This window comes from Stegodyphus dumicola, chromosome 8 (assembly GCF_044657685.1).
Source record: "Stegodyphus dumicola isolate Sdum_Otavi_A_Nest chromosome 8, ASM4465768v1".
Classification (NCBI taxonomy): Eukaryota; Metazoa; Arthropoda; class Arachnida; order Araneae; family Eresidae; genus Stegodyphus; species Stegodyphus dumicola.
The window spans coordinates 129,499,614-129,513,809 of NC_140775.1; the positions used below are offsets into that span (position 1 = coordinate 129,499,614).

The window sequence follows — 14,196 nt, forward strand, 5'->3', positions numbered from 1 at the left end:
TACTTCTGTACCGAAACCGGTACTTTTCGGTATTCGTTACTTAGTAACGAAAATATGCGTCTCTTCTCGGTATTCGTTACTGGAGGATCAATAAGGGTTGAGCTCACTTCGGTTTTGGTACGAGGACAGTAGTATCTGGTTGTATTTGCGAAATGGTGATATGCGCTCCTTGTGTCCATGAATGGTCTGCTCCTCAGACACTTCTGTAGTTGACATGTTTTCTGATATTCAAAATCTTACTCCGTACAGATAAAATCAAACACGTGGTGACGTGGCAGAGTTCCTTCAGTGTGCAAAATCGTTAGCTGCGTATTTCGGTACTGCAAATCATTACTAGGGCACTTCGGTACTCCAAATCGTTACTAGGGTACTCCGGTACAGTAAACCGTTACTAGGGTACTCCGGTACAGCAAACCGTTACTAGGGTACTCCGGTACAGCAAACCGTTACTCCGGTATTTCGTAACTTTGGTACTCCAAATCGTTACTTGGGTACTCGGTACTTGAAATCGGTTTTCAGTACTTTTCAAAGTAACGGTTACTTGAGTAACGGGTATTTTGTACTGGGTACTTGTCTGTACCCGTTACTCTCATACCGGGTACAAGAATGTACTGAAGTTGCCCATCACTAGGTAGGAAGTATGGAATCACCCTCCTTACAGCCCAGACCTTTTACCTCCTGACTTCTATCTGTTTGGTCCCATGAAACAAGAACTTTCAAAGCGACAGTACCATTCGGATGCCGAAGTGAAAACTGCGACGGTTATCGGACATTGGACGGGATTTCTTTGCAGAAGGCATCAAAAAGCTTGTACCACGCCTCGACAAATGCTTAAATAACGGAGGTAATTACGTTGCAAAGTAGATTTTGAATGGGACTTTAAATTATAAATAAAGTTATTGTAAAATTTTGCTCCTGTTTTGTTTTCTTAGGACTTTTTGACTGACCCTCATAGATATATATATATATATAGTACCAAGTCCGTAATCCGGACTCGTCGGGACATTGGCGATTCCAGATTATAGATCATCAATTTAAAGCTGGTAAGATGGCATGCAGAAATTATACAATTAAAAATATGAAACCGTAATTTATGAAATAAAGAGCAATTATGATCTGAAGGGTATCAAAATTTACAAAAAAAAAAAAAAAAAAAAAAAAAAAAAAAAGCTTAATATTTATTTGTTTACTTTAGTAAACATTTCTATCAATGTAAGATGCTTCATTATTTGTGCTAATACTTTAATTCTATAAACAGACATAATTTCTTGTTCAGTTACAAAGTTCTACTGTTCAAGTCCTGTAATTGCTGTGTCGAGAATACCTACTAACTTAAGACACAATACCACGCCGAATAAATACTAATTCAGAAGTCAAACAACAAAAATATAATGCTGATTTTTGTTGTTTGACTTCTGAATTAGTACCTACTAACTTGTCAATCAAAATTTTTCCATTTTCAATAATGTTCTCTGTTACTTTCTTCAGTATCGGGAGTTGCGCATGGGTAAACGCTTTACTGGCTTTGAGCGCATGCATAGCGGAAGCGCACATCAAACGCGAATATGTAAACGCATTACACCTGTGCATAAGTTTGTGGCTTTGAGGTCCGGATTATAGATCATTCCGGATTAGAGACTTTATACTGCATATAAAGAGAGAATAAAGGAAAAAAATCTAAATACAGCATACACTATTTGTTAATAACAAAAAAGTACCCTCCCCCCCAAAAAAAACCTTAAATTATTGATAATATAATGACAATATTTTAAACATTTAGGCCAAATTCAACAATAGACTAATGTTGGATTTTGCAGAAAATTTTATGCATAACAAGAAATCTTAGTAATATTACATAATTAAGATTCTTAGTAATATTTTACAAAAGTATTTCATTATTGTGCTTTACTAACATCAATATAAGGGTGAAATTTGTTAAATGTCACAGGTTAGTGAGGTTTTTTTTTACCTACTAATATAAAAACTTACCAGTGCCATCTAAGAATACATCTTGCCTGTCCTCCATGACATGACGAACTAAGTGGTCAGCAAACCTCAGATCTTCAGTAGTTAGATTCAGCTGTTTTTTTAATTCAGGATCTAAAATCTCTATCTTACCATCTTCAACCTTCAGAAGAAACAAAAATAAATAATGATTCAAAAATACGCAAAATTAAAATTGACCAGTTTTAATTTGCATAACAACCTCTCATTTTAATGGGTAATACATGCATAAAAAAAGAAAACAGCACTTGTTCTTATAGATATAACCTCTATCAACTCCAAATTATCACCTCAGATATAGTGTTCAAATAGTTTACATTACATATATGGCTGACATCTAACTTTTCTTTACAGTATTTAGAAAATTGCATTACACATTCCCTTCAGATTTTCAGAAAGCTTATTTTCAGATGCTTGGATATAATACACACAGTATGTTTTATTATTTCTGGATTATGCACATAGTATGCACTGGCATCAATTACTTTCCAGAAATACAGCTTCTAATAAACCCCACATTCAACCTTGATTTATGTATTTTTTTCCAGTAATTCTTTTATTACTGGTGAATAATGAAAATGAGCTGATATGCAGAAAAAGAAAAACTCTGAAACTGAAACAGATATATGAAATAAAATGGCATAAGAGATGTTTCATTTACCAAATTTAAGTGAGATAAAGGGTTATATGAATCTCATTTAAAAAGGATTCATTACAAAAATTATTGAGTTTGTGAGAAGAAAATGAACTCTCTACCTAATATATCTGGTGAGAATATTATACACAACATAATCTAATATCATTACATTAAATATCCTATAATGTTATTAATTGATTTCATGTAATCTAGTGATCCCCAGCATGACACAAATCAAAAACAGTAACATAATGTCACGTGCATACGGGTTCATAATTAATTGAACGCACAAGTCCAATGAAAACTGAATAAAATTTATTCTTATCATTATAAATCTCCTAAGATATTTGTACAATATCGCAATTTCTCACAGTAGTTATATTTTAAACTACTAAAATGTTCAAAAGAACTTAATTCAAAACAGAGAAATGTAGAGAAAGCTAATCCGATCTTGCCACAAATTCGCTACAGTAAACAACAGTTTTCTAAACAACTGAATTAAAATGTTTTCCTCCAGCTTTAATAAGCTTTTTAAATGCATGAGAATATCCAGGTATTTTTTGGATTTTTCTGGATAGCAATAGAGTACAATTAAGAGATATATATTTATTAAATTCACGTGCTCCTGTATTTTAATTTTTTCGGCGTAGCTTTCTCTTCAATTAAGTCTCATGCTGCATTGCACTGGAATATAAAACAATTTTAATAACAATTCTGTTAAAAATAGCAAACTAAATAAATACAACATCCGTAAAAATAACACAAAAAGTGCAGCAACATCAATTGACTGCTGCCAACGTATAACAAGGTAATTTATTCCATATAGTCAAAATTAGGACCAACTGAAGTTATGAATTCTTCATTGCCTGATAGATTGATTTGTTGCTGGCAAAGCATTTCTTGGACAAAAAACAGCTCAAGTGCTGGAAAAATGGTAATCTATTGAAGAAATAGATTGAAGAAATACCAGAATATACGGGATAAGGCACAATTTTGTACCCTTAATTTGCTTGGCACTGCTGTATTTGGTCAGACATTATCTTGATGCATGTCTATTCACAATGGCTGACTCTTAAGGAAAATTTCCCGAGAATTAGTTGGATAACTTGAGTCATGTACCAAAAACTAACATTATGTGACAAATTAAAAGTCACAAATTTTATCTGATAGAGTGATATTAAGTAAAGCTATACAGTATAAAGTTTGTAATCCCGATCTCAATTTCTGCATGCCATCTTACCAGATTTAAATTGATAGATCTATAATCCGGAAAAACCCTTACTCCGGAATCGCTGAAGTCCCGACGAGTCCGGATTACGGACTTTATACTGTATATGGACAAGGTTTGCTTTAAAATCTTAATTTTTTATTTAACTATATTGAAGGAATACTTATGTTTTATTTCGTTTATTTTTTATTTTAATAAAAGCGTTTAAAAGTTACTTAATATATAATATATGTAAAATTTTATTTTTTCATTTCTGTTGAAGGAATAGCTATATTTTATGTTAATAAATATCTTTCAATGACGCATAATTAATATATAATAAAACTCTAAATCTGTATTCTTGTTCTCCATGCAAGCAGGGAAGGACTTCCATAAACCTAACAAAAAATAGTACCCTGAAGGGGCACTGTATGGCACAGAAATTGGCTGAGAAAAGGCAAAAAGTAAAGTTTTTGTAATGCATTTAAGATTTAAAGTCTTGAAAAACTTATGGCATGCTTTTCTCGAAACAATGTTTCTCATGTTGACATACATTGTATCTCATTTAATTGTGATCGGTTTCACTTCAAGGTTCTAATGCGTATTCTCAGATGCATTATTTTTGGAAGCAGTAACTACCCACACTTTTTTAAATAATTCTCAGTACTCACAATTTTGTAAATAGTAGCAGTAAGCACTCACATTTTTTTTTAAATATTTTCTCAGCAATCCATGTTTAAAAAATGGAATTTTCACACTAAACATTCTTTGCCTTTTAAATATTGACTACTTGATCAATACTACAATGATATATTTAAATTCTTCGGTAATCCCAAAATTTTTTAAACGTATCTTATTTTTTTTTATTCCAAATTTATGTCTCAAGATAAAAATTAGGACCATGAAGATGTACGTCAATTGGTTCTGCGGAAAATGAGGGCCCCACTTCAAGGACGCCATTTTCTGAATATTTTTTTTATTTTCAAAAAGAAAAATATTGTTTCTAACAAGTTCAATAAAATAAATTTCCGCTTGTTTTGAAAACACCCATTCAGCAAGCTCAAAAGATGAATCTACCTTTCAAACATTCCAAGTGGCCTAAATTCTTAAATCCATTTTCATATAAATTGTGTTTGATCATACGTTAACACAGCATACAACACTAACACAGATATAATAAACAAATGAGCTCAAGCAAAATAATTCCAATATTTGGTAGGAGTGAAATTACAGAAATTGAAATTTTCAGGCTTTACTTTTTGTAAATTGATTTATAAGTAAATCTATATCCAATTTTTATAAAATATCACTTTCCATGGAAATAATTGCAAGATTTGCCAATCTTTCTAGACAATAATTGCAAGATTTGCCAATTTCTTGGTAGATCTCAGGTAATTATCAATTTTGAAAATGACCACTCCGCTTTTTAATATTTACTGAGACTGGAATTGTTAATGAAATACAATAAAAATGCTAGGAAATGAGCGAGTTAAATTGTTGACAATTATATAGTTTAAAGTTTCAACCGATGATGCTACATTTTTTCCAAAAGTTTTCAAAATCTGTGGTTCATGCATGAGATCTACACTATTTATAGCACTCTGATTTTTATTTATTAATGCTTTTTGCGGTTTTTGACATAAATTGAGCTGATCTTGTTCAGACTATTTATTGAAATCAGAAGTATTCAACAAAAATTTTAAAACTTCCGAATGAGAAGAAAAGAGATCAAACATGTCACTTAAAGATGACATTAAAACATCTAAAATCTAATTTTAAAATAAAATTAACTTTAAAGTTTACTTCGTTCTGTATAAGCTTGTCTTCGCCTTCATAAAAGAATTTTTTCAGAGGTCTTAATGCTTCTTGGCTTTTAAAATTTGTATTAACATTTAAAGAAGATGCCAGTTCTTTACTTTCGGTGAGCATATCATTGAAACATTTAATGGATCTATAAACTTGATTATAGATATGTTAAAATCTGATTATAGATCTGACCCTTTTTGAACCTCACATATACTGATATCTGATCTTGATGGCTGGCATCAGGAGTACAATCAAGTGTAATTATTTACAGGTGTAATCAGAAGTCTGAGAAATATTAAAATTTTTAGTTTGGAGAATATTGCTAACAACATTAATTGTGTTCTGTATTTTATACCATAAAACTACCATACATGCAAAATTAAATTTTTGAACTTTTTACCCTAAGCACGTGGCCTGATTTTTTGTCGTATTATAAAATTTATTTTCGGTTGTTTCATAGAGGGCATCAAAAGCCTCTCCTAACTGAAATTTTAACAGGGTTATTTCATCTATAAGGATCGACCACCTCGTATCTGACAAAGATTCAGTGTTAAATTTTAAACATGCCTTTTTAAAACGGACGGAAGATTTGGATGAAAGCTGAAAAAAAGAAAAAAAAAAAAAAAAAAAAAAAAATGTAAAGCATTTGAATAATCGAAAAAAATTGTGCACCAAATAAATTGTTGTTTGCAACATCGTTTATGACAAGGTTCAAACTGTGATTACAATAAGGCAAAAAATGTTCTAGGTTGATATCCATAATTCTTTTGTGGACACTGCTATGTTTACCTCTCATGTTTGAACCACTGTTCCTTAGCTGCGTAAATTACTAATATCTAAACCAGTTTTCTCTAAAGTTCTTAACAAGAATGCTGTTAGTCCTTCATCAGTCATATCTGTTGCAGGACAAAATACTAAAAACCTTTCTTCAATACTCACTTCTGTATTTTCTAAATTAAAATACCTCGTACAAACTGATATCTGCTTTTGATCGCTGGCATCAGGTGTACAATCAAGTAAAATAGAAAAATACTTTGCTGGTTTGATCTTATTTAAAATAATTTGTTTCATATTATCCCCTAACAAGCTAATTGTTTCATTTTTTATTTTATCTCAGAGGTAATGAGGCATATTTTTTTTATTTTTATTAATATGTACAGACATGATATGGTCAAATTTTGCGATAATTTCTATACACATTAAAAAATTAATTTCTTTGGAATAATTTGTTACTGGAACCACAAAAGGCTAAGTTTTGTTCAGCTAAAAACTGAATAGCATAGATAATTCTTTCAAAAACATCCTGCCAATTCTTAGTTTCTTTCTTTCTGTCTTTTAATAAATTTTGAAGTTCTAAATCAACAGTTTTATCCTTCTGTAATCGGTCTAAGAAACTGAACCAAAGATATGTAGGGTCCGGAAAGGCATTTTACTTTTTTTCGTAAAGTTTTAAGTGTTCACTGAAGTGGTTCCAGTTATTAAATCCAGAACTACTCAATTTTACATTGCTAAAACCATTAAAAATTTTGTAACAAAATTAATAAGGATAATTCTTTTCTACAGAATACAGCAACCAATCCCTTTTAACTCTTTTCTTGTCTGGCAAGATTTGACAAAAATTCACCTCAGAAAATTTACGTCCAATTTTTTTTCTTTTGAGAAACTAAAACTGGAAACCAGGTTTTGAAAATATCTAAGATCATTTTTCTAATCATTCCATTTTTCTAATCCATTCATTTCTGGCAATAATGGACACATAGAGCCAGAATTTAGTTTGAAATACTTTATATAAATTATATATATATATATATATGAACCTAAAGAATTATAAGGCTAAAGAACCAGTATAAAATTACATGAATATCATGGGCATATTCATGTTAGGTGTAAAAATATACTCATTACGACAGTGATAAACTTAATACATTTTCTTTTTAAATTGACACTGTCCTTAGTCACTAAAACTGGCAAAATAAATCACCCAATCTGTAAGGTCATTAAAAGCTACAAATTATCCAGAACTCTACAACAGTTATATGGCTTCTTAAAATTTCTCTACCAATTTTACATAATATATAACCCTTTCCTTCTCTTTAATATTTAAACTACGTTCATTTGCTTTAATAAACAAATAAATGCTTCTACGTATACCTGCTAAATTGTTAACTAATTCAACAATATCACCTAATTTTTTTTTAAAATGCTTGTATTTTGGGATACAGTTTAAATATTTTATTTTTTTAAAATGCTGCATTTAATGTGCAGAAGATAATACTAAACTTTTCTTTATTAACAGTATCAGCACTGAAAATAACTAGAAAACTTTCTGAAATAATACACAGTAAAACGAAATATATAATGTAAATTATGAATTTTTTGTACCTCAATTAACAGAAAAATTCGTTTTTTTAGGAATGCCTGTCCATGTAACAAGATTAGAATCACTTTCTTAATTTTCCCTCCTTGTGAACAATGAAAAGCATCAAAATAAAAAAAGATAGAGAGAGAGAAATATGTTCTGCAAAAAACGTTTAGGATCCAAAGTAGAAAATACGAACAAATTTAATTCCATTGCATTTTCAAAAAATTCTTTTAGCAATTAGAGAAATTCATCACATAAACCCTGTAAACCCTGTAAATTCATCACATAAACCCTGTAAATTTCCCTGTAAAACAAATCTATTCTGTATATTAGTAACATAAATGTACTTTTTATTTTGACACGGATTTTTTGCTCAATAATCATGGGTTTTTGCTTTCGAATCTTGGTAGAACTTTCCAAAGTATGTAGGCATATACATTCTAGGAATATAAAATAAACTATATATATGTTCTAAGAGAAAAATTGCCTCTACAGCCAACCCATTGTCATACCTGCCCATATTGAAAAACATTTCTTTGGCAAAAAAAAAAAAAAAAAAAAAAAAAAAAAGCAAGCATAAAGGGAATTTTACTGCCACATAAATGAATATTTTAGAACAATAATAAGGGAAAAAATGTAAAAGCACACAGATCAGATTGGGAGCTCTATGGGAAACTATCAGTAAAGAGCAACAAAAATAAATAAATAAAATGACTAACATAATAAAATCATTAGAATTATTTTATTAAGAATAATTAAGTAATTAAAATTTCATAAAATGTAGAGAGATAAATAAAACTTAAATAAATGGTAAATAATAATAAAATAAAGTATTTGACCTTGGACTCTGTTGGGATTCCAACTGGAATTAAAACTTAACACAAAAGCTAAGAAATAGCTCACCTGGTGCACAGTTAAATTTAAGCTCAACTGGTTTCTGGTTGAATTTAAGCTGTGAATATGAAGGACCACGATCTCCTGTCAATATAATTCTAACTGTCAAGCAGAGCGAGACAGAGAAGTAAATTTTCTCCGAATCTAAGGTTTAGCTGCGAACAAAATAACAAGTGAGAATTTTCATCTTCCGTCTTTGGTTACATCGAACCAAGAGTTCTGTAGTTGCTTTTTTTCTGCTGGAAGACACTAGTGTTCTAAGGAAGAATTTACCCATTGTCATAAAGTTATAGTATTTTCTGGAGAATAAGCTTCTGACATGTGGGTGAGGGCTATTCTTTTCTTTAGAAATCTTGACGACCTATGTGCAAGAGTTTGTTTCCCAAAGAAAGAGAGACATGCATTCAGAAAGTAGAATCGATTTTTAATATAATTTTATTGCTACTAATAAAATTTCTTCTGAAACTGTTGCTCAGTTAGATTTTAAAAAAATGCTGCTGCTTCTTGGGGTCTAGTGCATTCTGGCTAGAATTATGATTTATCCCAAACATTAAGGAGTACCGAAGCCGGCGCAATTTAAGCTTAGACACAGATGAAATTAAAATAATTAACAGTAGCTTTTTTCTTCTCTAAAAAGTAATTCAAAACCTATGCTTTATAACATTCATTTCACTATGTTTATTTCTCAGAATCAATACAGTCATTCATACGTCACCAAAATAAAGAGTAAAGACAATTTACAACATAACAGGTAATATATATATATATTTAATGTTATTTAAAAAATACACATAATTTTAACATACTGTCATATGCAAATTAATTGAAATAAAATTATTTCTTCACGGAATTTCAAGTGATAGTGTCAGCAAGTCCCTCAAAGAAATTTCATTTGCCTTACTGTTGCCTGGATATCAGCATTTGACTACTTAAAATTTGTTTAGACCAGGTTTCTTAAACTTTTTTTCAGTCGCAAACCCATTTTAATCACTGAGATTTTTTCACGACCCCCAGAAGCACCAAATATTTTGAAAATTTTTGGGATCCCATATGCATTGCGCATATCCAACACACTTGTGTGTGAAACTGTCAATTTTTTCACTTGTACTGTAATATACTACAGTGATGGCCAAAATTGTGGACACTTTTGGAAATTTTTATGTTTTTGAACTTTGTACGCTTATAGAAAATGTTATGTTTCGCAAAATGCAAACTGGTATATATCATTTTAAAGATAATCTATTACTGAATTCAATACAAAACACAAAATTCAATTATTTGCAATACAAAAAAAGTTACATGTACTCTGATATAAATAAAAAAACACAGTTATGAAGTAGTTTGTAATGTCTAGCTTTCCTGGCCAATCACTGTTCTTGTTCTGAGAACCAATCAAATGTTAGTAACTGCCAGTAGAAGTTGACATCATGTTTACACTTGAAACAATTCATTATTTTGCTTTGTTCTGTAGAAGGAGGACATGTTTCTTATACACTGCAATTACAAGTAGGAATTTTTGTAAAAATTTTTAATATTTAGTCAAGAAGCAATGACATCAAATAAAAGAGTGGATTGGACACCTAGAAAGAGATGTAATATTATTGCTTTACGAGAAAGTGGTCTTTTCTATGCTGAAATTGCAAGCCAGGTGGGTGGTTCAGTGACTACATCTGGAGTTCGAAAGTTTTGTTTACGATATCAGGAGACAAATTCAATAAAAAACAAAGAAGGAAAAGGCCAAAAAAAGGTGCACCACATCTATTGATGACAGAAGAATAAAAAGACTATGTCTCCAAGATAGAAAAATGTCATCAGCGGCCATCAGAAGTGATCTGAATGATGCTGGTGTTTCTGTCAGTTCAAGAACCATGAGGAGAAGATTAACAGATGTTGGACTGAGAGGTAGAATTCCACGAAAAAAGCCTTATCTTAATTTTCAGCAACGAAAAAAAAAGTCTACAGTGGGCAAAGGAACACATTAATTGGACAGATGATCAGTGGTCACAAGTTATATGGAGTGATGAAACTAAGATATCGTTATTCGGTAGTGATGGGCAAAAATATGTAAGACGTAGAATAGGAGAAGAGCTACATCCTGACTGCATTCAAGCAACTGTGAAGAACCCAGTTAATGTTATGATTTGGTCATGCATGTCAGCAGATGTTATTGGTCACCTTCATGTCATCGATGGGACACTGAATGCCAGAAAATACATTGACACTATTCTAGAACCAAAACTTCTACCTTCCACCAGAGATCTCTTTCCCAACAATGCTTCGTTTATTTTTCAGCAGGATTCTGCTCCTTGCCACACGGCCAAAATATCGAAAGAGTGGTTTCGTACAAAAAGCATTAAATTGTTGTCATGGCCAGGAAACAGTCCTGACCACAATTCTATCGAAAATTTGTGGCACCGTTTGAAAACTCTTGGCCGAATGAGGCGCCCATCAAATAAAAGGGAACTAATTGAGACTATAATTGTTTCCTGGCATCATGTAATAACGAAAGAAGATCTTAAAACTCTTGTCAGCTCAATGAAACGTCGATGTGAAGCTGTAATCAAAAATAAAGGGTACCATACTAAGTACTGATAACTCACTGCAATCATCACTATCTAATGTATATCGATAACTATTATCGTTTAACTTTTTTTTTGTATTGCAAATAATTGAATTTTGTGTTTTGTATTGAATTCAGTAATAAATTCTCTTTAAAATAATATATACAAGTTTGTATTTTGTGAAACGTAACGTTTTCTGTAAGCATACAAAGTTCAAAAACATAAAAATTTCCAAAAGTGTCCACAATTTTGGCCACCACTGTGTAGAAGTTTTAGGTCACTAACTTTAATTTCTAATTTTAAGACATAGAACAATGTGAAAATTTTAAATAAGTAACAGACCAAATGACAGCATCACTTGCAAAGCAAGTAAAATGAACGTTTCTTTTATAAAAAGAATGCATCAAAACATTTTCCTTTTTTCTTTGACTGTATTCACTTATCTATTTTCAGATACATTGTGTAAAAATATTTGGTAAACGTGAAATTATTATAAGTTAAAGAAATATCAAAACTGAGAATTTTTTGGCTATCCCCTGCTGCAGGTCCCGTGACCCCCAGGTGGGCACGACCCAGAGTTTTTAAGGACCATATAAACCCTGCATTATGTATGCTTACAGTTACTTGCCTTTTGATGTATTTCATATTAATCACAAAAATTTAATAATTTTTAATGCACATAGTTAAATTCTATACTTTTAATAAAGAATTCGTATACAAGTAAATATATATTTATACATACCTCAACAATTACATCAAATAACTGTTTTTTCTGTTTGAATAAAATATTAGTTGCTCCAACAAGAAAACCACGAACACAGAGATCACTCAAAATGTCTAAGAAAGGCAGGGATAAATATGGATGGCAAAGCATACCCTGAAATATTCAAATATAAAAGAACAGAAATATTTCATCGATCAAATTACTCAAGTATTCAAAAACTTTTCAATTAATTTTTTTAATTTGCATCTGCTATATGTGACATCAAAATAAACATGAGCAAATAGTGAAAGAAAAAGGAATGTCTAAAATTACTAAGGAAAGAAACAGCATTAGATAAAACTACTAAAGAAAGAAACAGGCAATAATTTTAAAAGATAATATATAAGTAAGATTGGAGTTCTTTTCTAATGCTCTTAAAAAATGCAAGGCCACATTTTAGATATACTCATAGATTCACATACAAACAACATTAAAAGAATTATTTTCTAAAGGTCCATGAACATTGTATTAATTTTGTTACTTGCTGAACTGAGAAAATCTGTCATTGAGTCTTAAACAATTAGTGATAGTAAAATAAATTCATAACTGAAAAAATTATTTTCAGAAATTATTTTTTTTTCCTTTTTAAACCAAATAATTTTCATTATTTTTCATGCATAATTCACCCAGCACCTTAGCACAGAAGCAATGCGTGAATTTATACGTATGTATACAGAAGGGAAGAGAGAGAAAGCTGACATATGAAACTTTACAACAAAAAATTTGTTGCACCCATAGAACCTCCAACCCCTTTTCTTAAATCCAGTACATAAGGAGGTATCACAGAGGTAACCACATAAACTTCCTATGAGAAGCTCCAAAAATGTTAAGTTATTAAACTGTCATTATTAAAATGACAGCTTGTCACAGTGGTGCACTTTGATAGATAATAATTCATTGTACTCGGCAGTAAATAAAGAAAAGAATTGGGGGGTTACATTTAACAAACAGACAAATGGTTTTCAAAATCCAAGTTAAATACACGTAAAACAGATTATCCTTAAGTACTGGCTCTACATTTGGTAGCTAAGTATCAGTTACGGTTTGCTATTTCATTATGGCAAAGTATGCATGAGCTGTCTAACAAAGGAGACTAATGGCTTCATAGAGGATTGGTTCCAATTTTCCACTCTACGTAGGGAAAACCAAAAATCCTTATGCAACCAACATAATTAGTCATCAGAAGTACAGCTCAAAATGTGGTTTCCCTCTTAGATTAAGGAATGATTTAGAATTATTTGTGATTATTAAGTAAGTTAAATTATAGATGTTATTAAGAGGCATCTGCTCTGTTTTATGTTTCCTAAGCCACAATGGAAGATGTAACTACAACATAAATTATAGCATTAGATGTATTAATGCACTGAAAAACTTATCAGGTGGGGATGCAAAAGTCTCACTAATTTAGATTTGCTGATCCATGATTTATGATAGTGGTCTAAAATGACTAAGACTGTGCATAATACTGTTGATTATGAGGTGGTGCAGGGCATAGATTCATACTAGCTTCTACAAGTTAAAAAAAAAAAAAAAAAAAAAAAAGCAGCTAACTTATTCAAAAATAAAGTGAGCTTTTCCTTACATAACTGGAGAGTAGGAAAAATAATGGCATTACAAAGTCGTCAGCCTCTCAGTATGAAAAATGAAATTAAAAATCAGAACTTGTTATATATGCAAATATGGCAACAGGATACAATAAGCACTGATATTAACATTCTGAAGTTTTTGTTTCACTATTGTACTGAAATAATTCGAAATACTTCTATAGCAGTTTTAATTTATTCTGAAAATTTTTAATTAATCATACACATTAAGATTTTGTGTTCATAATTTAAGAACTAATATTTAAATAACACATGCAAGAATCCAAATATTTTAATAAAAAGCACATTTTGCATGTTAGCTTAACATGCTTAGGCACACAGTAACATTCAGCACTCTGAAATCATGGATACATATGGA

At 30.8% G+C, this 14,196-nt stretch overlaps 1 protein-coding gene across 8 annotated transcripts in view; it reads right to left on the reverse strand.

Annotated features, from left to right (window-relative positions):
* LOC118183214 (late secretory pathway protein AVL9 homolog) overlaps nucleotides 1-14,196 on the reverse strand; it is a 172,651-nt gene that overhangs the window by 59,665 nt on the left and 98,790 nt on the right. For all 8 annotated transcript variants that reach the window (XR_015042726.1, XR_015042727.1, XM_085822404.1 and 5 more), the window contains 2 exons: nucleotides 12,214-12,348; nucleotides 1,990-2,128 (listed from right to left, as the gene is read on the reverse strand). Coding sequence is in view for 6 of the 8 variants with exons in the window: in XM_085822404.1 (XP_085678530.1) it covers nucleotides 1,990-2,128; nucleotides 12,214-12,348 (274 nt within the window). In the remaining 2 variants the exon portion in view is untranslated. The remainder of the gene's footprint in view (nucleotides 1-1,989; nucleotides 2,129-12,213; nucleotides 12,349-14,196) is intronic.